At 43.4% G+C, this 22,345-nt stretch overlaps 1 protein-coding gene and 1 long non-coding RNA gene across 2 annotated transcripts in view; one reads left to right on the forward strand and one right to left on the reverse strand.

The window, feature by feature from the left end:
* LOC139075356 (uncharacterized) overlaps positions 1 to 6,324 on the forward strand; it is a 34,716-nt gene extending 28,392 nt beyond the window's left edge. Inside the window, exon 5 of the long non-coding RNA XR_011525705.1 lies at positions 2,330 to 6,324. This is a non-coding gene — a long non-coding RNA (uncharacterized lncRNA). The remainder of the gene's footprint in view (positions 1 to 2,329) is intronic.
* CMYA5 (cardiomyopathy associated 5) overlaps positions 4,827 to 22,345 on the reverse strand; it is an 84,481-nt gene continuing 66,962 nt past the window's right edge. The window contains exons 10-13 of the mRNA XM_070571540.1: positions 13,367 to 13,500; positions 12,402 to 12,501; positions 10,143 to 10,316; positions 4,827 to 5,695 (exon numbers count right to left, since the gene is read on the reverse strand). Coding sequence (XP_070427641.1) covers positions 5,449 to 5,695; positions 10,143 to 10,316; positions 12,402 to 12,501; positions 13,367 to 13,500 — 655 coding nt within the window. The 3' untranslated portion in view covers positions 4,827 to 5,448. The remainder of the gene's footprint in view (positions 5,696 to 10,142; positions 10,317 to 12,401; positions 12,502 to 13,366; positions 13,501 to 22,345) is intronic.

Raw genomic sequence — 22,345 nt, forward strand, 5'->3', positions numbered from 1 at the left:
AGGAGAATGTAATCATCTACAGAAATTCTTGGAAATTTGGGATAGGAAACAGTATTTCTTGAATTCAATATGATATCAGTATTTGGATAGTAAAGGAAAAAGGACCCTGAAAGAATGGAAGATTTAAGACTTTTGGATCCTTTTGGTTATCTACCTTTCAAACTTTACTTAACCATAGAAATCTGTTCATCAAATGAGTTATTATATGGAACCCAACGTGTAAAACCAATCAAAATTGAGCTGCCGTGATAAAACGGGATAGGAGTTTGAATTTATGCCGACTTGGTTTTCCCATTGGGTCCCATGTTGGCCCTCAGGCACCTCTGTGGAAACCTAGTGCTCCAGGAACACAGTTTAAAAACCAGGGATCTGGAACTCAAAGCAAGAATATGCTCTTTAATATTCTAGACAGTTGATCATTCAGCCTGACTCTGAGAGCTCATTTCCTGCTGAGCAGCATTCCCTGAGCCAACTGTCACTGATGTGATGCTCTTCCTTCTCTTAAACCGAATTCCTCAGTCTTGGGACTTCTACCTACTGATCCTAGTGAAAAATCAAAATAAGCCTAATTCCTTCTGCATGACAGCTCTTCAAATCTTTGAAGACCTCTTACGTCCTTCCCTGAGATGTCTTTGTTCCAGGTTAAACATTCTCAGTCCTCCAACTATTCTCAAGCTTTCTCACAGTTCGTACACTATTTGGGGATCTGAAATTACTGATATCAACTGGAAAAAACAAACTCAGCACAGAAAGGGAGTTAAGACTGAAACAGGGCCATGTAAAGTGGTGCACAACCACATACACTTTGAGGGTAGTAAAGGAAAGTGAGAGTGTTGATCTCCTATCTGAAAACAGTCCAGAAAACATGTTCCCTCCTGAGCGCTGTGAAGGGGGCTGGAAATCAGGTCCAAGCTTATTCACCTCTGAGATGTGGCCAGGATCACTCTGTGGCTCTCACTAAATCAGGACATGAGGGGACGGCGATCAGTGGCAGAGGCATTCAGCTTTTACTATTATTCTTCTTGAAACACACTCGAGCAGCTGAGCTCAGGAAAGCAGGACAGCCCGCACCGAGCATGGGTTCATTTCTGCTCGTCTTTGCTGACCACATGCGTATCCACAGAGCTACTGACTCTTGCCCAGTGCCATGGACTCTATTAACTAACAATAAATGACATTCTGTAACCACGGGATCCATCCATTGTTTCAGAGCCGGATATACCAGTCTGTGAGCATCGCTTAGTAATAATCATTGGGTTTATGATATGCACTGGTTTTGGTGGAGCCTGTGGGGAGCAGGGAGGCCAGTTTCCAAGGTTAAGGATAGTTGCACAGCTAGAAAGTGCGCATGTGACCAGCACATTATGAGAGGTCCCCCTCACCTCGCCTCGCCCCGTTCTTCCTGGTACCAACATGCTTCACACACACACACTGGTGGTGGCTTGAGGCCTGGAGACATGTGCATACTGTGCAACCCAACAGTGGGAGGACAAACAAGGCTGCGCTTTGATATCAGGACCCCTCTCAATGCCTAGCCTTTCTGCATGTGGCCATACAGTATGGTTTGCCCGCGATGAAACTCTTCCGCGAGTATAAACTGTGAGTCCTGTGAGTTCTTTCAGCAACTGAACACTTGAGATGATTAATGGGTAATTGACACAGTGAGGATGAGAAGGGACTTCAGACACAGGCCACTCTGAAGCCTGAAGGATGCTTCTGATGGGAGAGTGTTAGTGTTTGGTGCTTATAGCATACAATTTTGTAAGTGGGTGTGATGGAAGATGATACTTCAGTTCTGTCGGACATCAGGGAAGCACCCCCAGAAAAACAACAAGAACATGTTCTGGTTTGTTCCAATACAAAAATATTTCTACCTTTGACAAAGAATACATTCGTGCAGAGGTGCCAGGTGTGTATGCAAACAGAGAAGGACCATGGTGTTAATCCTCATTTCTCTTTCTTTTTCCCACAAACTCCTTTATTTTGGCCCTGTATCTCTTAGAAGAGGCATTGTAGTTTCATGCATGAAAGTCTTTTCTCCACAAATAGAATGTTATAGACTCTTTTGAATCCTAATTCAGGTCATCGATATGGAGGAAGGAATCAAAGATTATCCCATGACAGCATCCACAACAAATCAGAGGTTTGGGAAGGAAGTCGGTTCAAGAGGGAAGAGAATGTATATGTATCAGTGTATGCACCCATATGTGTATGTGTGTATGAGAGTGTGCATGTACACAGACATGTAGTTGTCACACACCACATACATGTGGAAAAAATGATCTGTGACAAAAATATGAAACAAAATATAATCATTTTATTCTCTTAGCTCAGGATTTGAGCTGTATCGAAATCCACGCTCTGCCACCCACCGGCTGTGACCGTGAACAAGTTATTTAACTGCTCTGAGACTGGTTTCTTCATCTATAAAATGGCAACGATTTTTACTGTGCAAGTTTCTGATGAGGATTAAAAGAGATGATGCATGTGCTACACGTGTTATTAAACTAAAAAATACCACTGACAGATTTCCAGAGGAGCAATTTTGACCAAAATTTGCCGATTTCCTTTCCTCTCTCTGAGGATCTGTGTGGTATAAAGAGGAAGGGCAAGAAGAAGGAAAAATGGACTCAAAGAAGGATCAAGAAGGACCAAGGTGGAAAGAATTGCTGGAAGACATGGTGAAATAGCATTAACTTCACTCAGCCTGTCTGCACTGGACTAATCCCCTCGGAACCAACCAGGAAATCTCCTGTGGCTCAGCAGACAGAGGCAGCTAAACCAGGGACCTGCTGACCCCAGAGCTGGAACGTCCCCCATCCACCTGCCACGGAGTCAGAGGCAGGAAGGCCACTCAACGGGGATGGTGGAGGGTCGGCCTTAGAGGATCTCTGGAGTCCCTTGTCAGGATGTTTTACAAACTACAAAACACTGTGTCATTTCACATGCTTATTTAATCTGATGTTTACAATTATCCTGAGAAAAAGGTGTAACTGAAGAATCACTGAAAGTCATCACCTAGAAAGGCCTGACTCAAGATTCAAACCTAGTTCTTCCCACTATCATGGCTTCATAATAGAGCTGCTTCCAACTTGATCGCAGACAGGCTGGTGCCCTGCCCCATCTACCCCGAGCTCACTCGTTGGTGGTCAGCACGCTGACAACTCTGCGTCAGGCGGCTCTGTTTCTCTTTCCTCTGTCGGAAGGCTTTCTTGGGATCATGAGAGCTTAGCAAGGAATGGAACCTGGAAAGGTGGGGATGAGAATTTAATGCCTCTTGGGGCAACCTCAACCGATGGGGTTGTACAGAAGTGGTTAGATGCCAGCCTCCGGCATGTTCCATGGGTTTCCAGGGGTGCCCCCAGCTCCCATGAGCCCCTGTTGCTCGCAGTGGTAGTAACCCACTCATACCACATGTCCTATATTGGCTCTGTCCACCTCCTGTCACTTTCCGCACTTCCTCATGTGTGCTTTCTGGAATCACTTCCTGTGTAAACAACCAGCACGAAATCTTTATCTCAAGGTCCACTTTTGGAGGAACTCAAACTGAGGCAAATTCTAAAATCATGTGGCTGCTGCTACTGTTGTTATTGTTTTTAATTATACCACGTTCCTGCCAAAAAAAGTAATAATGACCATGCTGATCAGTCAGAACCTGATGATGATTCTTCTAAGACCTGAAAAAAGCTGAAGATAACGTTCTGGACTAAGCACAAGTTATTCCTCCTATTTTGCTAAGGAGCCATCTTTTTTTTTTTTAAAGATCAGCACCTGAGCCAACAACTGTTGCCAATCTTCTTTTTTTTTCTTTTTCTGCTTTTTCTCCCCAAATCCTCCCAGTACATAATCGTATTTTTTAGTTGTGGGTCCTTCTAGCTGTGGCATGTGGGATGCCACCTCAGCATGGCCTGATGAGCGGTGCCACGTCCATGCCCACGATCCAAACCGGAGAAACCCTGTGCCACCTAAGCAAGGCACACAAACTTAACCACTCAGCCACGGGGCTGGCCCCAGGATCCATCTTACCAGCAGCTGCTATAACTTTCAAGCAGGGTGGTGTTGGCTTTGAAGGGTTCCTATTAATCCAGCTACAGATCCAGTTTGGATTTTCTAGCTAATAAACAATAATTTTAGAATATATCCCACAAGTAGGATATTATCACTTGATTCAAGAAAACAAATAACTGAATTCATAATGTTAAAAAAATTGGGGCGCTGGCTCAGTGGCATGTGGTTAAGCTCACACACTTCATTTCAGTGGCCTGGAGTTCACTGGTTTAGATCCCAGGCATGGACCTACACACTGCTCATCAAGCCATACAGTAGAGGGGGCCCACATACAAAATAGAGGAAGACTGGCACAGATGTTAGCTTAGCAGCAATCTTCCTCAAACAAAAAGAGGAAGATTGAGAACAGATGCTAGCTCAGGGTCAATCTTCCTCACCAAAAAAAAAATTTTTTAAATTTAAAAAATCTGTAAATACAAACAAAGTAGCTATATTATAGAAAACAAGAGCAATCACCTTAACATGCATTCTAGATTTATCAACTTTGTACACATATTTAAGGAATATTTTGAGATTTCGATATAATCTTTAAAAATGGCCAACCATTTTATTTTAGCAAAAAGAGATTCCCAGCTTCCAGTAGTTGACTGTAACTATGGGCTGAACATGTTTAGATTTTAAAACATATAAATGTAAAATTCTGACATGGAAATTAGTAGTAATGCACCCGCTGAAGTGTGATGGTGATTTACTCCGCAGTTTGTCCTCATTCAGAGATGCCAGACCATAAGTTACAAAGAATAAGTTCACACACATGCTTTGTTTTATAGACTCTAACCATTTATTTAACAAAATGGATATTCCTAATATCTAGCACTTTTCTACATTTAAAATTTCAGGGGAAAGAGACTCGTGTTCTACAGTATAGATTTTTACAAAAGAGTTCATTATCAACTTAGAATGGTTAGTTCATTATCGACACTGTCTCTAATGATTAGGATTTATCATCCTTTAGTGGAGTGAGGTGACATTCTTCTTGTGGAAAAAGTCTGTGTTTCTTGTCAGAGGAGATATTAACGGTACAACCTTCCCCTCACTCAGACCTGTCCATCCAAGGATTTCTTTTACCAACAAAACAGGTGGAAGTCCATTTCTCTATTTCGGTTCCCAAGTCAGGTATAAATCCTTTTAATTTAGGGAAGAACTGAAATGTATATAAACCCAAGGGTGGAGGTTGTTTTCCATCCTCTCTACTCACATGCTGCTCTACAAAGTCAAGATTTTCTTGGTGCTTTTGCTCACGTGCTAATCACAGTGCACGTAACTATCATTAGCGTGAATGTGTGGGAGACGTTTTGAATGCTATATAGCACCCGAGGGAAAGAACAAGAGACCCCCCCAGATGTGAATTATTGCTCTTCAAACTGTGAAAGCCAGTGATCACTTGTGCCTTGCAGAATCCGGGGGCTCGATCCCCAGGTGCAGGGTACATTTTCCAGGTTTCTCCAGGGCGAAGGCAGGGTGGACGCCCTCGTTAAACCTGTGCCTGATGATGAAGAGCAACTGTTCACTTTCCGCATTGATGAATAGAAGCCTCTGGTTGGTGTAGTCCAGCAGAATGCCCACTCTGGCAGGACGCTCAGTCACATGAACGTCGCTCACGATGCCACTGTAGAAAAATGTGTATCTGCAACGACACAGAATGGGAAATTAAAAATTTTGGAAATCTTGAAGGAACGTGATAAAGAAAATCACTTGGAAATACCCAATTTTTCAGTTAATAACTTCAATTCACAATAACTAGCTGCAATAATGTTGTCCTAAATACCTTAACCAGATCCCTCCTAGATGCTGAAATGCATACCTCATCCCAACAGACAAGCATTCTTAATAATTTTGCTCCTACATTAGGAGGCAGTCCCAGAATAACCAAAATATGCCTCCCTTGTGATTTTTCTCAACATTCTAATTCTTTCCCAGCTGCCCACATGTTTTAACTACCGCATTCATGGTGTGTCATTCTTTTGAATAAAACTCCTTTGAGGCTGCCATGTATTTTAAAAAGAACCACAGGCTTGCCTTCCATAAAATGTATTAATTTTACAGTTTAAAAAATTTATAAGTACCTTACATAAGGGCCTTTATGAGCTTTGAGAAATATTTCATTATTTTTGCCCAATTTCATCCTTTGTATATGCTCTCCCTTCCCCAAACCAACTTTCCTTTTCATCTTCTCAATGTTTCCAACAGCCTGGCAGCCAAGGATGTTGCCTATGATTTCTCTCTTCAATTCAAATAAATTCAACTCAACAAGTATTCATTGGGTGTATCTGTGTGCCCAGCACTTTACTAGCCGCTCCGGGGGACATGAAGGACCGTCGAGCACTGTCCTTGTCCTCCAGAACCCATACTCTACTGAGCAGGAAGCATAAACTTGTTGATGACTTAAACGTGGGCTAGGGCTGAGGGTCCGTGTCAGGGCACAGACTGGTAGAGCGTTCACTAAACACATGTGGTGGACCTGTTTGGTTGTGAAAGGACAAGTTCAAGGACAGGCTGGGAAGGAGAAATTGCTCAGCAGAAGAAGCTAAATTGCTCTGTGCAAAAAGTAACACAAGTTTGGAGTTTTCTCCTGGGAGTCTTAGAGACGGAGGGTGGGGCCCTGAAAGCAGAGGAAGGGAAGAAATGAGAACTGGCAGAGAAGAAAAGAGACGAGGGAAAGGTCTGTGGATATGGTGGGTCTGAGGGGTGGAAGCCCTGAACACTGGGCAGACTGGGGCCTCAGACTCTGGGTACGTGACTCTGGTATGGCGGAGAAGGCCAAGGACCTTTAATAACTGTGACGTCTGTCTTGAAGGCCCACAAGCTTGACTGCAGGTGTATTTAGAGAATGACAAGTTGGCAACTTCATTACAGAATGAAGCTCATTTGATAGGACAGAGGTTCATGGGGATGGGAAAACAAGCAAGACTCACACAATGACAAAGGACCTTTTCAAAGCCTTGGTAAAGAGAGGAACGACAGAAGATTATGTAGTTCTAGAAGCTGTAGAGCAGACAAGGGCTGCAGGCGGCAATGATAAGGAGCAGCAGTGTAGGTTCTTACAGAAGGCTGTGGGAGCAGAAGGCTCGTACCCAAAAAGAACCGTCAGGACCGGGTAAGTGAAACAGAGGGCGAGGAGACCAAGCAGCGGGGCAGCAGGAGCAATGATGAGGTGGCAGAACAAGCCCATACGTCTTAGAGAACACCACCATTCGCCCAGCAGGTTTGGAGGGCACATGTGAGTGACTCTGAGGATATTCATGGAGACGTAAGTCACAGGCAGGGATCTAGACCTGCCCTGTCCAATACAGTAACCACAAGCCACGTGTGCTCACTTAAACTAAAATTAAGTAAAATTAAATTCAAAATCCAGTTCCTCAGTCCTACCAACCACATTTCAAGTGTTCATTAGCCACATATGATACCATTTTTCTATTTTCTCAGAAGGTCGGATTGCCCAGCACTGGTCTAAAGGGCTCTGAATGCCCAAATGAGCCATTTCCCTACCTCTACTTGGAAGGTGCCTGGGGTCCACACGCCCAGCCCTGGTCAGAGCCAGTCCCCAGCATGGAGGCCAAGGAGGGAAAGACATTCCTTGGAGCCTTGGCTCGACCAGGTCCGCATGGCCTGAAATCCACCCTGCCCAGCTTCTGCCTCCATTTCTTGCCGAGCACATCAGTTCCTTCTCCAACCTGCACTCTGGCCTGAAGCCAAGCCTGTCTGCTGGGGGCCAGACTCCCCTCCCGGCTTTTGCCTGCCCTTCCTTGGGACTGCTGGCCCTAGTCAAACAAGCATCATCTAGAAGCCTGATTCTTGACAACTTGAACTGCCATGCCAGGGCCCCTACTCCAGCCGACCCACCCCCATGGATGGCACAGCTGGCCCAGACTGAGCCAAGACCCCTTTCAACCCTGGTGGCTACTCCCCTCAGGGCTCCTCGTCCCCCAGCCTGGTTGCATTCTTCCTGGCCTCCCCTCTTCACTGTGGTCCCAACTGACTGCTGAAGATATTTGTAGATTTTTGAACAGAAAAGTAAGGGACATGATGAAAATGATATTTTAGAACTATTTGCCAATTGTGACAGAGAGGATAGTTTGGAGCAGGTGGAGACCAGAAGAAGAGCAAGGCAGGTGGCAGTGGGTGAAACTGGGAAGGGAGGTGAGGAGCCTTGGGCTAGGTGGAAAGGTCAGGAATGGACAGGAAGAAATCCAGTTGATTCTCCCTCCTCAGACTCTCTTCATCTCTCCTTTCCAACTGTGACGTCTTAAAGCTTGGATTCCACACAAGTAAAATCAAGAGTCACACAGTTTGTTTAAAATCATGGATCCAGAAAAAGTGAAAACACAGGAGGGTCTGCCACAGCAGTTCTCTCGGCGTCCCAGAGGCCAGGAGTGCGCTATTTGAAACATGAAATGAAGGCACTTGAGACCTGACTGCTCTGTGCTGGGGCCGCACAGGTCAGCGCACTCTCCCTCCCAGAATCTACGGAACCTGCCCTGGGTCTGAGAGAGCCAAGGACCCAAGTTGTCAAGCCTGTTGAACAAAAGATACAATTCTGTTTTCTAGAGGCTTGAAATTTATTACTGGAGGCTAGACGTTGGTTTGGGTTCTTAAGAGTCCGAGTGTCGAAGGAAATTTTCATGAAACCAATCATTAGCTCCAGCTCTAAATCTCCTGATGATAAACTCTGGGTCTGAGTGATTTTAACTCCGGGCAGGGGCTGGGGCCTTAAGCATTGCATGGCACTGAACATCAATGAATCACAATTGCTCTCACTTGATGAAATGCGACTTTAAATAACTCTTGGAGATGGTGTCCTTATGAACCATGTCAGAAAATCAAACTCTGTCAAGTAGGATGCAGGGAGAAATGTGCAGCGGGAGATATGCAAATCCCAATCTGTGGGCCTTTTTCTGGGAACTCGCGAGCACTGAAGGCTTCCTTTTTAAGCATTACATTTGAATAATGCCTCGCGTTTGTCCGATACTTTACAATTTCAAAGCTCTTCCCTGTACCTGACTTCATGTGATCCTCACAACCCCAGAAGGAAGCAGACCAGGCATCATCGTCCCCTCACAAGATCGATGAGGCATATCAGGTATGCTCAGGGTTAACCAGCTCCAATAGGAATAGGAGCCGCCAATAGGAAGCCAGTCAAGGGTGGAGCCAGGACTAAAATCAGGTTTCTGGCTCCCAGTCCAGTGCTCTTTTATTCGACCATCCTGTGAGCATATTCAGATTATAACATGCTTGCCCTAGCTCTCTGAGACTAATACCGGTTAATGGCTTTTTCACATCAACCAACTAAACAATACTAACAATATAGACCAGAGGTTAGCAAACTTTTTCTGTAAAGGACCAGACAGCAAATATCTCAGGGTTTGGGGGCCATTTAGTCTCTGTTGCAACCAGCCAACTCTGCCACTGCAGTACAAAAGCAGCCACAGGCAATATGTAAACAAATGAGCAGGACTGTGTTCCAATAAAAGTTTGTTTAGAAAACAAGCAGAGGGTCCTATTTGGCCTGTGGGCTGTAGTGTGCCAACCCCTGATATAGACCAGTGCAGGGAGGGTATTGCGGATCTACGGCTTCCTCGCTCCTCTTGACTTCTTTGTGGATGGAGCCCTTTGAGCATTACCCTTGTGGTCTCTCCCAACTCTGGGGTGAGTTTACCAAGAAAAACTGGCCATGCATGGCCCTGAAGCCCCTTCCTCGTCTCTGTCTCTTGGTTATAAGCTTCGCAAGGAGACACACATCCTTCTCTGCTTCTCCAGGGACCAACTCTGACATGCAAGGTGGGGCAGCTGGCCTGGCCAAGGTTCTGAGTGGGGATAAGTCTGTCTATTAATAAGATTCAATATAAGAAATCTTCTCGCCCTCAGGTATGAACCACAATTTCTAAAATTAGCTTCCTCAGTCATTAGAGAAATAGTGTAGTCTCCATACACTTGACTCTTGGTTTTCCCTCTTAGTTGGCTCAGAACTTGGGCAGAGAGGTGGGATGCTATTTATCAGGGCCCTCAGAGACCTCTGCCTAGACATCAACTCATGACACTTTGATTCAGAAGGGAGGGGCAGGGCTCCAGCTTACCTCTGTGGTTCAGAGCAGTGCATGTACCACGTGGTCTCCCCTTGTCCCAGGGCACCAGCTTGCACAGCCGAGCTGGAGCAGATGCCAAGTCGATAAGCTGGACAGTCTGTGACTGTGGTTTCCCAGTAATGCTGGCCACAGGCAGGCAGCTCCTCGCCCAGCACTGATGGGATTCTGTAGGCAAAGTTGATCAGGAGTCGCCGGCCTTTATCTCATAAACATCAACATTTACAAACTCATGCACAGTTTAAGCAGGATTCTAGCCTTGGAAACTTCTGGAATTTGACTAAAGAGATTCGTTGTTCATTGTGCCCCTAACCTTGACTTGATCACCACAGAATTCCCCAAAAACTCCATATGTCTTTGACATATCTCCACTACCACACACAACAGGCATACACTGCACATTGTATCTCTTGAAGGATCTGGGAACCAGGAAATAACTAGAATAACGGCAGGACAAAAAGAAATGGCATAATCTCTGCTTTTAAAGAGACTGATTAAAAACAAGGGAGGCAGGTAGGGAGTTCCAAGAGAATGTGACTTGCAAAGTTTTCCAAAATTTGCAAAAAAAGGAGTCTCCAAAACCTTCTTTAACAACGCGTTCCATAGTCTGCTGACCTTACTGGGCACCAAGACCAAATGAGGTGCTGCTCTTTACTAACAAGGTGCTGGTGAGGCCCGCGCAGAGCGGAGCGTGGAATTACCAGGTGCGATGAGCCTGCTTTGAGGGGGCTGTGGTCAACAGCCTTTGGGACTCTGGCCTCTCTGCGTTGTAGTAGCTGCGTTTGAGGTTGTTGAAAGATCTCTTTTTGTCTCACCTTAGCTATTTTTGAAACAGGCACAGTGAAATGAACCAAAGCACTTTCAACTGCTGGCAGGTGACCTTGTTTGCATGAATTGCTCAGTTTTGCTTTGAAATGGCTGAGACAGCAAGGAGGCATTTTTAACTTGAGCGGCGTTAATATTCAGTCAGCACACTCTCCCTCTCCCCTTAACAGATGAGAAAATGATTCATGCAAGGGACTGTATTTCACCTTCTCATGTCTTTACCCAACAACCTCATTTCAGAGAGGCAGTTACTGACAGGCCCTTGCTCTCTGGAGCAAAGCCCGGCTGCCTGATATTTATGAGCTGATCTTCAACTTAATAATAAATAAATAAAATTCTATAAAATGCATTACAGTTATCATCAGTTATTATCTATGAACTCTTACCAACCTCGAGGCTATTTCTTTTCTTTTTTAATTTTTTGAGAAATCCAAAAAAGACAGAAAAGCTCAGTCTATTTCTTAAATCTTTTTTTTCCTGAATTCACTCATTTGTATATGTTTAGCATCTGCAGTGTTCCGGGCTCCATCCTAGATTCAAAGATTCAGAAGATAGGGATGCTGCTTGAGGATGATTCAGGATCGAGTGGCTGACAAACCACACATGTGCTCAGACCTTTTCACAGAAATGATCAAAGGGCTCCAGGCCCTAGAGAAGGCTGGGCCATCTCCAGGAGCAGGTGACACCTGAGCTGGGCCACAGACAGGGGAAGAGCAAGCTGACAGGAAAGCAGGGCAAGTGTCCGCTGGTCAGCTCAGTGCTTTATCTTGAGCAGGGGGCAGCCCACACCAGCGCATCAGCGCCAGCAGTGTGGGGTTCACGTTGGGTATGGTTTTCAAAAGCCTTTCACATACTTTCTCCCACTCGACCATTTTGACCCTCAAAATAACCATGAGAGACTGCAGGTAAACTGCAGAGCAGGCTCCCCTCTGTGCCTTCAGCTTTTTCCTCCTTTACTTGGATCCTTCTTTTTGTGGGAGCTACTGGGGAGGGGCAAGAAAGTCTGAGAACCCTGCATGTGGCCCAAACTAGAAACTCAACTGAGTGTCATTCTCCTCCACTCCTTTTCAAATGGATGGATACAAAATCAGGTTTGCTGTTGAAAATAATAGAAGAACAAACCTGGACTCTTTTTTCATTAAACCAAAGATGATGCCTTAATAGAGCCTATGTTTTAAACAAAACCCTCTGTGTTTATAGTTCTGGTAACAATATGGACACTTGCTCCAAGTTATGAACTATCTCTGTCACTTTCCACTAGTAATGAACCGGAACGGAACTGTCTGGGAGTGCACACATTTATATTCAATACCACACACCCGGGCGGGGTCATTAAACCAAGAATGTGTTCAGGGGAGGCCACACTGAGGCGACAGCCCTCAGAAGACTCTCCTGCAGAGGCATCTCGTGCGTTCTTCCTCTACTTACTCTGTCAGCCGTCTCCGCTCAGCGAAGCTGATCACTGTCCCGTCTGAGGAAATCTGCAGAGCAGGATGGGCCGTTTCTCTCAACAAGAGGAATCTGGTTCCTGTTGCAGTGAAGAAAAGAGGACTCTAATATGGCCACGTCAAGCGCTGTCCCTGGGCCAAGCCCCGTATGTCAGACCTTAGTCTCCCTTTCCTCTGACATCAAAATCCCCCACCCAGGGTTTGCAGATCCGCAGCTGAAAATGCCATCCCTGATAAGGCAGTAGTGGATGCCAGCGGCTGGGTACTACCTGGTGCGCCTCCTATGCTAGAGCTCACTCTGCTATGCAAGGTGTGCTCCTTGCAACAGCAGCACCTACATCACCTGGAAACTAGTTAGAAAGAAGACTCTCAGGCCCCACCCCAGACCTACTGAATCAGAATCCATACTTGAACAAGGCCCCCGGGAGATTCACATGCATGTGAAGTCTGAAGATGCACTGGGGCAACCTGCAGGAGTGGCTCTAACAGTGGAAGGTGCAGGCACCACACTGGGGCTGGGGGAAAACATTTCTGGGCAGGCAGCTCTCCTGTCTTTATAAACATCAGGCTGGCCCTGACTACACCACAAACAAGGCACCTGCACAAGGTTTTGCTGGCTAAGCAAATCATTTAAAGTAGCACCCTCAATCGTGTGCCAACTTTGAGTCTAGGCTCAGACAACAAAATGACCATTTTTTTCATTCCTCACTTCTTTTCGGTCTTTTTTAAGCACCCAAGCAGATTGCTAATGGGTAGCCAAGACTGAGAACTTCTAAGCCAGAAAAATAAAAGCAACGTCTTAACCTTTGACCAATCTTGGGTCCTCATGCCAAAAACCAAGCACAGCCAGCAGACTGGGGCCTTTAAGAAGCTGCTCTCTGGGTAGCAGAAAGGAAGGAATGGGAATGCCTGGGAGACATCCACTGCGTGCAAAGGAGAAAGTACCTCTGGTGGAAATGAGGGCAGCTTCACTCTGTTCACTTGTCCCAAATGCATTGATGGCTCTCACGTAGAAAAAGTAATTATCACTGGGCTGAAGGTTAACTTTCAGCTGAAGTCCTTTGATTCCAGAGAAAGATCTAAACACAAAGCGAGAATAATAATTTTAAATAGCATGCCGCTGCTAAACAACTCAGCATATTTTATTCCTGTAGTAAGTGAAGATCTTTTATTAACAACAAATAAATTAATCTTTCCTTTTTTATTTCCACCAGAGTTAGAACGCAAGATTCTACAAAATGGTCATTGTCCACTAAGATTACTTTATCAAATAATTTCTACCGTTGTCAACTTTTGTCAAATATGTGGTTTCCAGAATCTCTTTGGAATAGAATCAGACAAATGTTTTTTCTAATTCAGAAAACAGACTAATTTTTTGGTTAATGAATCTCCAAGATTACATTATTTTCTGTATCAATTTTTGGCTGGGAGGGCACTTTTTGATTGAGATGATGTTAAACCAATCTATAATACCAACGACCCTAATTATCTCATTAACAGATCCAGAATTGTGGAAAACTTAACGTGAGGGATGACTTTGTACATGGCCATCATGCCGAAGCCACTGAAGTTACAGAAACTGAAGATCTCTAAAGAAGATAATACCTTTCAAGGCAAGCTTAATCCTGGCAAGCAAAAAGAATTCTAACTGCCAAATAAAATCTCCAAAGTTGCTATTCCTAAATCTCCCATTTCCATTAAAAGAAAAGTGCTGTCGTGGTAGCTAATTGGCAGCGGGTTTGGTATATTCTAACAGCCCAACCATTTAAACACAAATGGATTTGCTGGATTCGAAGGCCGAGCTCTCTGAACCTGCCAATGAGCTGGAATAGTTTTGAGCCTCTTTTCCATTCTCTTTAGTCTGCTTGACATCATCGCCTAGAGCAATTATACAGCTAAAGTACTCAGTACTCTTTCCTTTAGCCACGATTTGGAGAGGCTCTGGAGAGAGTTACAGGTGAGGCTCCTTACTGATGAAGGAATTCCTAACCTGAGTGCTGAAGAGCAGGCTCCTGTTCCTGGGAGATGTGCATTGGATGCTGGTTAACGAACTCAACAGTATGATAGCCTCCATGTTCGTTCTCAGAAGGGTAGGGGTTTCATCTACTTGTTTGTTTTTGTTTTTCTTTATGTTTGTTTTGGTATTAATGATTGTCCACAAAAGCGTTAGAATCAGGAGTGGCCACCGTTCATCCACGGATAGATTTTTTTCAGGTTATGTCTACTTCTGTTGACTACTTCACTTCTCAGTACCAACCTTAGAGAATACCACGGAGAACAGGAAAAGGAAAAGTATCATTGACTCAGAAAACAAACTAATTTAGAAGTTTTCTAAAGCAGAAAATCTGAAAAGAGCAACAATCCCCCCTCGCATGTCTAAAAACACAAAAACTCACAATGTGTTCCTCTGAAGGAAGGGGGCAGGGGAGGGGAGAACCTGGGTCTATTTGTGGACCTGCTATTTAGTGCCTGTGTCTGGAAAAGGTCATCGCAAACTGCCCAAACGTTACTGGTTGTTATTTCAGAACCTACCCCCTGACCAGGCCCTCGGAGAGTACTATCTTTAGATGCACTGAGTGGATCGATGGCATTGAGCCACACGTCCACTGACAACTAATTATGCCTCAGTCAATTAATGAAAAACCATGTCCTACGAGTGAGAATGTAATTCCCTACTGATATCTAGAATATTGTTCTGGGGTACATGTATTGCTTATCTTATTTGAATTGATGGCTGAAGAGATGTTTTAAATGTACATTAATCATAACAAGCAATAAAATTATTGCCTCAATAAGCACACTGAGGTCTGAACTGAATTTCAGACTTTATTCACTCATTAAATATTTACCAATCACTTATCATGTGCCCAGGTGCCGTCTCTGCTGAAGGGGAAGCAACAAGGGTAGGTGAGGAAACTTCATCTCTAGAAACTGGAAGAACATACTGGCTTCGTTTTGTCACAATGTGGTTGTTAAATGCCAATGATGCTGGTTTGGGGGGGAAGTGTTTGCTCTTAAGTTTTATGAAGTCTGTCAAGGAGGAAATTCCATATATATAGTCAACTGCTTGTTGTGTCTCATCACTCATTTAAAGAATAAAGGTTTACATGGTACCGAAGCCAAAATATGGGAGCAGATCCTGCTTTTAGTGCACAAATAGGACACACAGACTTGAGGAATGTGCACCAGGCCCTCACTGCATCTGTGAAATAGGGCACCAGACAAGAAAGCGAAAGGAATACAAAATGTGGTTGTGTTTTATTGTTTGTAAGTTTCTGGCTTATGCTCAAGCACCAAGAACAAAGCAAAAAAGCTCAGATACAAACGGTTCATTTCCATGTCTATTTATCCTGTCTGACCTCACTTAAATGTCACAAAAGTCTTCATGTCAGCTGTCCCTGCTTTCTAGCCAAAGGAAAACTTCAAAAATTTTGGAATTTGAAACCCGAAGAGTTGCCACCCTTCCATAGATTATTTTTTTATTTCAAAATAAAAAACTTGTCATAATTGCAACTGAATCCACATGACTTATGAGTTTTGAAGAGTTTGCGGGAGAATTCAAATTCACAGAACTTCCAAACTGAAGTAAGTGATTAGACAGCAAATGGAACCGTAGCATGTTGCTGGTGCTTAGGTAAGAAGGGATTTTAGCTTTATCAATAATATGACTGATCTGACTATGTGAGAAGTCTAGAGCCAACCAGAAAATTCAAAAGACAGTAAGAAATATGACTCAAATGGTCTCACTTTGGATCATAAGTGTGGGATTCTCCCTACAAGTGCCATAGGACAGTGGAAAGGGATGGCTTTATATGTATAGTTTCCAGGAATGTGAGGGCAAGGAAGTGTCTGGAAACCCTGATGCATCAGCAAATTAGCTGATTGCTGATGGGGAATAAGCACACCGTGGAGTCTGCTCACAGAGCTCTGCTCGCAGCTGGTCTTCAAAGGACTCTCAACCTACGCACCTCTCCATTGGTAGGACAAAGGGCGTTTGTTAAACTCCAGTGCTGTAAAGCAGAGGGAAACGAGGTAAAGGAGACCCACTGTCTCCTCAGAAGGCTGAAGGGCTGCCATGTGCAGCAGATTGGTCTCCTCTTCTGTCGTTTCAGAGGACAAACGAGCGGAAGCCACCAGGAGGCTGATGTCTGCCCAATAAAACAAAAGCTATTCTAGCTTGAGCCCTTTCATTCTTTACTTTTTACGGGAAATGATTGAAAAGATTGCCACACGTAACCGTGGACAATGGGGCAAGAATCATTTTACATGGGAATTGAAAAGGATCTTTAGAAAGTAAAAACCACTGGAGGCCTAATGCTTAATGAGACCATACTACAAGCATTCCCATTAAGTCAGAGAGACAGACATGAGGTTAAAAAAAAATTGGGAGGTGGGAGGTAAAATTATGAGCATTTGCAGATGATAGGACTGCTTATCTAGAAAACCCAAGAGAGTCAGCTGAGAATCTCTTATGTAATAAGAGAATTCAGTAAGACGGCTGGATGAAGACCTAACATAAGATTCCAAAGTCTTCATAGACACACAACAACCAGACAGAAGATAAAGTGAAAGAAAGATCTTATCTGGAATAGTAGCAAACATAATGAAAATGTGTAAGGTTTATATGAAGAACATTTTTAAAGATAGTACTGAGGGAAAACACAGAAGACTTGAGTAAAGGAAAGGCATATCAGTTCTTGGATAGAAAAATGCAACATAATAAAAACCTCAGTTCTTCCTAAGTTAATCCACCAATTTAACACAATCTCTAAAAATACTAAATAATCAGGGGCAGGGGAGTGGAGGAGACTACACAATCTGCTTCTAAAAAGCATATAAAAAATAAATGAGCAAATAGCAAAAAAGAAAGCATCAAGAGCAACCTAGTCTACCGTGAACTTTAAATTATAAAGCTATAATAATAAAAACAGCATGGTACTGGGTCATAAATAGATGGATCAATGGAACAGATTATAAAGGTCAGGAATAAAACTAAACACATAGGTTCATAAGTATGTAACAATGGAACCATTTCAAATCAGAACAGAAAATGATGGGTTTTTCTTGTTGGGAAGGCTGGATAGCCACACTAAAAAAATAAAGTTGGATTCCCTACCTTGCACTTTCTACTGAAAGTAGTGTTAAATTAACATTAACATTAAAAATTATACATGACAAAAATATCAAAAAATATTTGCAACTCATACCATAGATGAGGGTTAATGTTTTCTAAAAAACAAAGAGCTTTTACAAGTCAATAAGAAAAAAATACTACAATCCAACAGGAAAAAATGGGTAAAGGAAATGAACACTTCATAGAAAGGTACATGGCTCCAAAATATATGAAAAGATACTCAAACTAGTGAGAGAGATGCATAATTAAAGCATAATAAGATCCCATTTTCTACCTATAAAATTGTCAAAGATCAAAAGTTTTATCACACCGTGTATGGGCAAAGGTATGAGGAACCAAGCACTCTTATATGCTGCAGGCCGGGGTGGAAACAGCTACAGCCTTTATGGAGATGGTTTGGTAATATCTATCAAAATTCAAAATGTACATATCTTTTAGCCAGCCATTCTGCTTCTAGGACTTTATCCTACAGATATACTTGCATGTGTGTGAAATGATACACGCACAAGGTTTTTTCTGCAGTATTGTTTGTGATGGCAAGGGAATGGAAACAACTTAAATGCCTCTCAACTGGTCAAATAAGTTTAATTCTATTCTTAAAACAGAATACAATAGTATTGTTTTTAAAATTGAGGCCATTCCATATGTATTGATATGGGATACTCACCAAAAATATTTTTAAACAAGAAAAGCAAGGCGGTAGAAATATAGAGAATATGCTACCATCTGTTGAAAAAATATGGATGCCTGTATATGCCCAGGTTATCCGAAAGGATAAATATGAGTCAGGTAACAGGAATTGCCTCTGGAAGCAGAATTGAGTAGGTGAAGTATAGGTAGAAAGGAGACAATTTTTACTGTATTCTCTTTTATATCTTTTGAATTTGTACCATATGTCCATATTATCTATTCCCAGTCAATAAATAATTTCCTTTTAGAGCTATATTACAGGCTCAGGAGTTGGTTGAATGTGTTTACAGAATGCACATTCGCTTGTACTCTATAAAGGAGCTTCTTTAGGAACTTGATAATTCAACCATTCGTGTGGGATGGAAGGTAGGAGTGTACACGTGCTTGAAGTAAACCGAGGGGCTGGTAACCGGGAGGAGCAGCTGCACTCTGCTCTGCCATGCCTAGTACCGGATCGAGGCATGTTTTCTCCTCGGAGGAGGGGGCGGCATGTGTACAAACAATATGGAGGGATCCAGTGCCATGACTCCTGGAAGCAGCCTACGGCTGGTGTGTCAGTGCCATGCACAACAGATGGCTAAGTATGAACTGCTTTTTAAAAACACAGTGGGCCTTACTGGCATTCCTCTTGGCAGCACCAACATTCAGCCCGTCAGCCAACACCACTTAATGTGAACTATGAACAGAGCACACTGCTGGGCCCTCGGGAAAGCAGCTAATGAAGTCACGTTTCCCAAACCTGCCTGGGCACGTTAGATCTTCTGACCTGGAATCTAAGAGGGGCCTGTGAATTTAAACTGAAAGAGCATCCCAGTTGCTTTTTAAGATCTGTTAGGTTTGGGAAACGTAATCATAAGATAGTGTGGGGTGAGAAGGGGTGGGAGGGAGAAACAGGAAAAAGAAGAAAAATCCTTGAGAACATAAGCAACATTAGATACAAGAACAATTAACTAAATAGCTCTAGCTTTTGGAAGCCAGTTATAACACCTTAACTAAGTGTAAATATGGAACTTTTTGTTTAGGATGAAAAATTTTGGTTAAATCAGGATAAAGAAGAAAATTCTTTACATGTTGATTTTCATTTTTTAAAAAACTTGGTAAATAAAAAATTTAAAACAGGATTTTTTTTTTTTTTTTTTGCTAAATGAGCATATTGAGATTCAGTGTTAACTAAACATCGCTATTAGTTTGTAATAGCATAGAAACAGAACAGGAGGTGCTGAATGCTGCCGACCATGGGTCTCAGGCTTCCCCGTAATTAGAATCCCTCACAAAATCAAAGTGAGCCAAAGGATTCTGGCAGAAAGGTCCTGGGTTTTTGTTTCTTCTATAGTCACCCCCCAAAGGCTGAGTGATACCATTATATATTTCAGACAAAGAATCTCAGGAACCCAGTAACATCATGCTTCTGGATTCTCTGAGCTCCCCTTTATCACTCCCGGGGCACACCTGTGCACAATTAGTTGAGGTCCCCACAGAATTGCCTGCACAGACAGTGACTTCACATTATGCTTCCTGATCTAGTTTAAAAAAAGGTTACATAGGGAATGTTTTTGCATCTTTTGTAAAACTGCTCTTAGAGACAATCACTATTATCTTGTTCAATAGCCCTTATATAAAGATCTACATGAAAGACTCATCTTAGAGCTGAATGTCAAGAAATATAATTGTCTTTCTTAGGGAAATGTTGTGCTTCCTTTTTGAAAAAAAGATGAGTTACATAATCTCTTTCCTTCTCCCTCTTGCTATCTCCCCCTCTCTCCTGTTTTCACCTCAGATGCCAGGAAGTTCAGATTTAAATTTCTGTTCCATTCAGGCACTGTTGTAACCTGTGCTTTCTGACACCATCTCCTCACCCCTGCGTTACCTGGCTTTTCTTCTCACAGGGCTGCTTTTAACGGTTCTGTTATGTCTAGTCTTTTATTGTGAGCAACTTGAATACTTCTGGAAATTGACAGAACATAAGCTAGAAGTGAAGGAACAGATTGGGTTTCCATTGACTGAAGTTTTACTATACAACCAGGAGGTGTATACGATTTTAAATGATCAAAGTTAAATCAGACTCATTTGAGAAGAAAGATTTCATTTAGGAAAAGCTGAGAATTCTGAGGGGGAAAAATCATCTTATAATTCACTCTCCCAAGGGTTTTCTGCAGAGGGACACTACAACCTGGGTCAGGAAAACAATGCCATATAAAGACTGGCTATTAGCTCTTACTCAATGAATTTTGGCCCAGTCGTGTCTGTGGCCATCCTGTCACCCTGTGAAGCAAGCATGTGGCAGGAATGACTGCTGTTTTACCCAGAGGTTGTGGAGAAGGTCAAATCACTTCCATCGATCATTGGTCAGTCATCACCGACACAGCCGAAAGCTTAGTAAAAAGTTTTTAAAAAGAAAGAAATGCAGGCATTCTTCATCTCCTGCTCGAGCTCTAAGTTCCTCAGGAAACTCACCCTCATCTGTCCTTATTATACAGACGGAAGGGCAGGTGTCCACAGCTGGAATATCCAACTGTGACAGACAGTTCTGTTCCTGCCCACCATGTGTAGCTCCAAAAGCTGGAAGCAGGAGGAACGTGGGCTCACAGGTCCAGGCCCCATCCTAGCCTGGGGATGCTCCTGGGGAGGGTGGCTGGGGTCCTGAGGAAGGGTCTCCCGGCTCACAGCCTTGGCCAGGGCTGGGGAGCAGGAAGTCCACTACCAACGACTTTCATGGTGTATTGAGTCTCACAGATTTGTCATTCAGTACACAGCTTCTCTCTGCACAGCCCACACAGCTAATCCCTGTACTATATTTCTCTCAGTTTTCCCTCCTCCACCCACAGTTCTACTGACTTTTCTCCACACAGGAGAGACAGAACAGCTGAGGAAACAGCAGAGCGGTGGAAAATTTTTGAAAGTGTTTTGAGCCCACCCAACCTGAGGAGAGCATTCAAAGAAAAACAGGAAAGGGTGAGTAGGAGCTCCCTCAGCCCCCGCACACAAGCCGGGGATTGTCACTCCCGCCCACCCCCAAACCCAATAGGGGCCGACTTCTGGGACTCAGCCACGGTGCCCACACACCAAAATATGCAAATGTGATTTCTATGAGGATTATGGAATGGAGGCAATTTCTCAGCTATGTATTTCAGACACTGCGTCATGGAATTTGGGGTCACAGTAGGCTCATTCCACTCAAAGACCCACTGTAAGAGTTCAACCCACACCTCTGGTCTTACATTGGACTATCTAGAGGCCATCATACTGGGAGAATGAATGCAGGTCTGAAGATGGATGTGTTTCTGTTCTGGCAACCAAAATTAGGCTCCCCAGTCTAAAGGGTAATCAATGCCCTCCCTGTGTGTGTGCGTGTGCTCATATTACTCATCCCTTTCTCCCTTTATTTCACTTCCTTTCAACTTCTCCTCCTACTTCAGACCAGAGCTTTTAAGGCTGTCTGTCTTTTCAGGGATCGGGGGTGAGAAAGGGATGTGAACTCATTTAGTTCTTAGTTCTTTTTAGTTCTCCCTCTCTCCTTTGCCAGAGATTCCAGCCAGTTAGATGACTTGGAATTGGCAAGGGCTAAAGGAGATTGGCTAATCCTGCCATTCATCCACTCATTCATTCATTAAACAGCGCTTTACAGATAAGGTTCCCATCCTCACCCAGTCAAATGGAGCCACATCAAACAGAAGCAATCTTTGATCCCCCTTACTCCCCTGCAGTGGCCTCTGGATCAATTTTTGGATCTGGTTTAGCATAGGGTTTTTGTATAGAACCTAGAACCTATGTAAGTGTTATGTAACCAATGGATAAAGACGATTATAAGTGTCCTTCCCTATGAGTGACCCATGAAAATGTTTCCAGCCCACAGATTACACTAGTCCTTTCTCCTAGTTAAGTATCCAAGCACTGAAATTAACTCATTCACCATTCTTCTTTACTTTGTTGGCCCAGTTTATTTCTTTTCCAATTTTGAATAAGTGATTATCCTCAAAGCTGGCCTAACTTTTCTTGTTGGTGTCAGTATTCTGTGTTCAATGCTAGTTGATATTTACACGTTCAGGTAACACATATTTATTGAGTAGCTACAATTTGCCAGACACTGTCCCAGGCACTCA

Source organism: Equus przewalskii, chromosome 13, assembly GCF_037783145.1.
Source record: "Equus przewalskii isolate Varuska chromosome 13, EquPr2, whole genome shotgun sequence".
In the NCBI taxonomy this organism is placed as follows: Eukaryota; Metazoa; Chordata; class Mammalia; order Perissodactyla; family Equidae; genus Equus; species Equus przewalskii.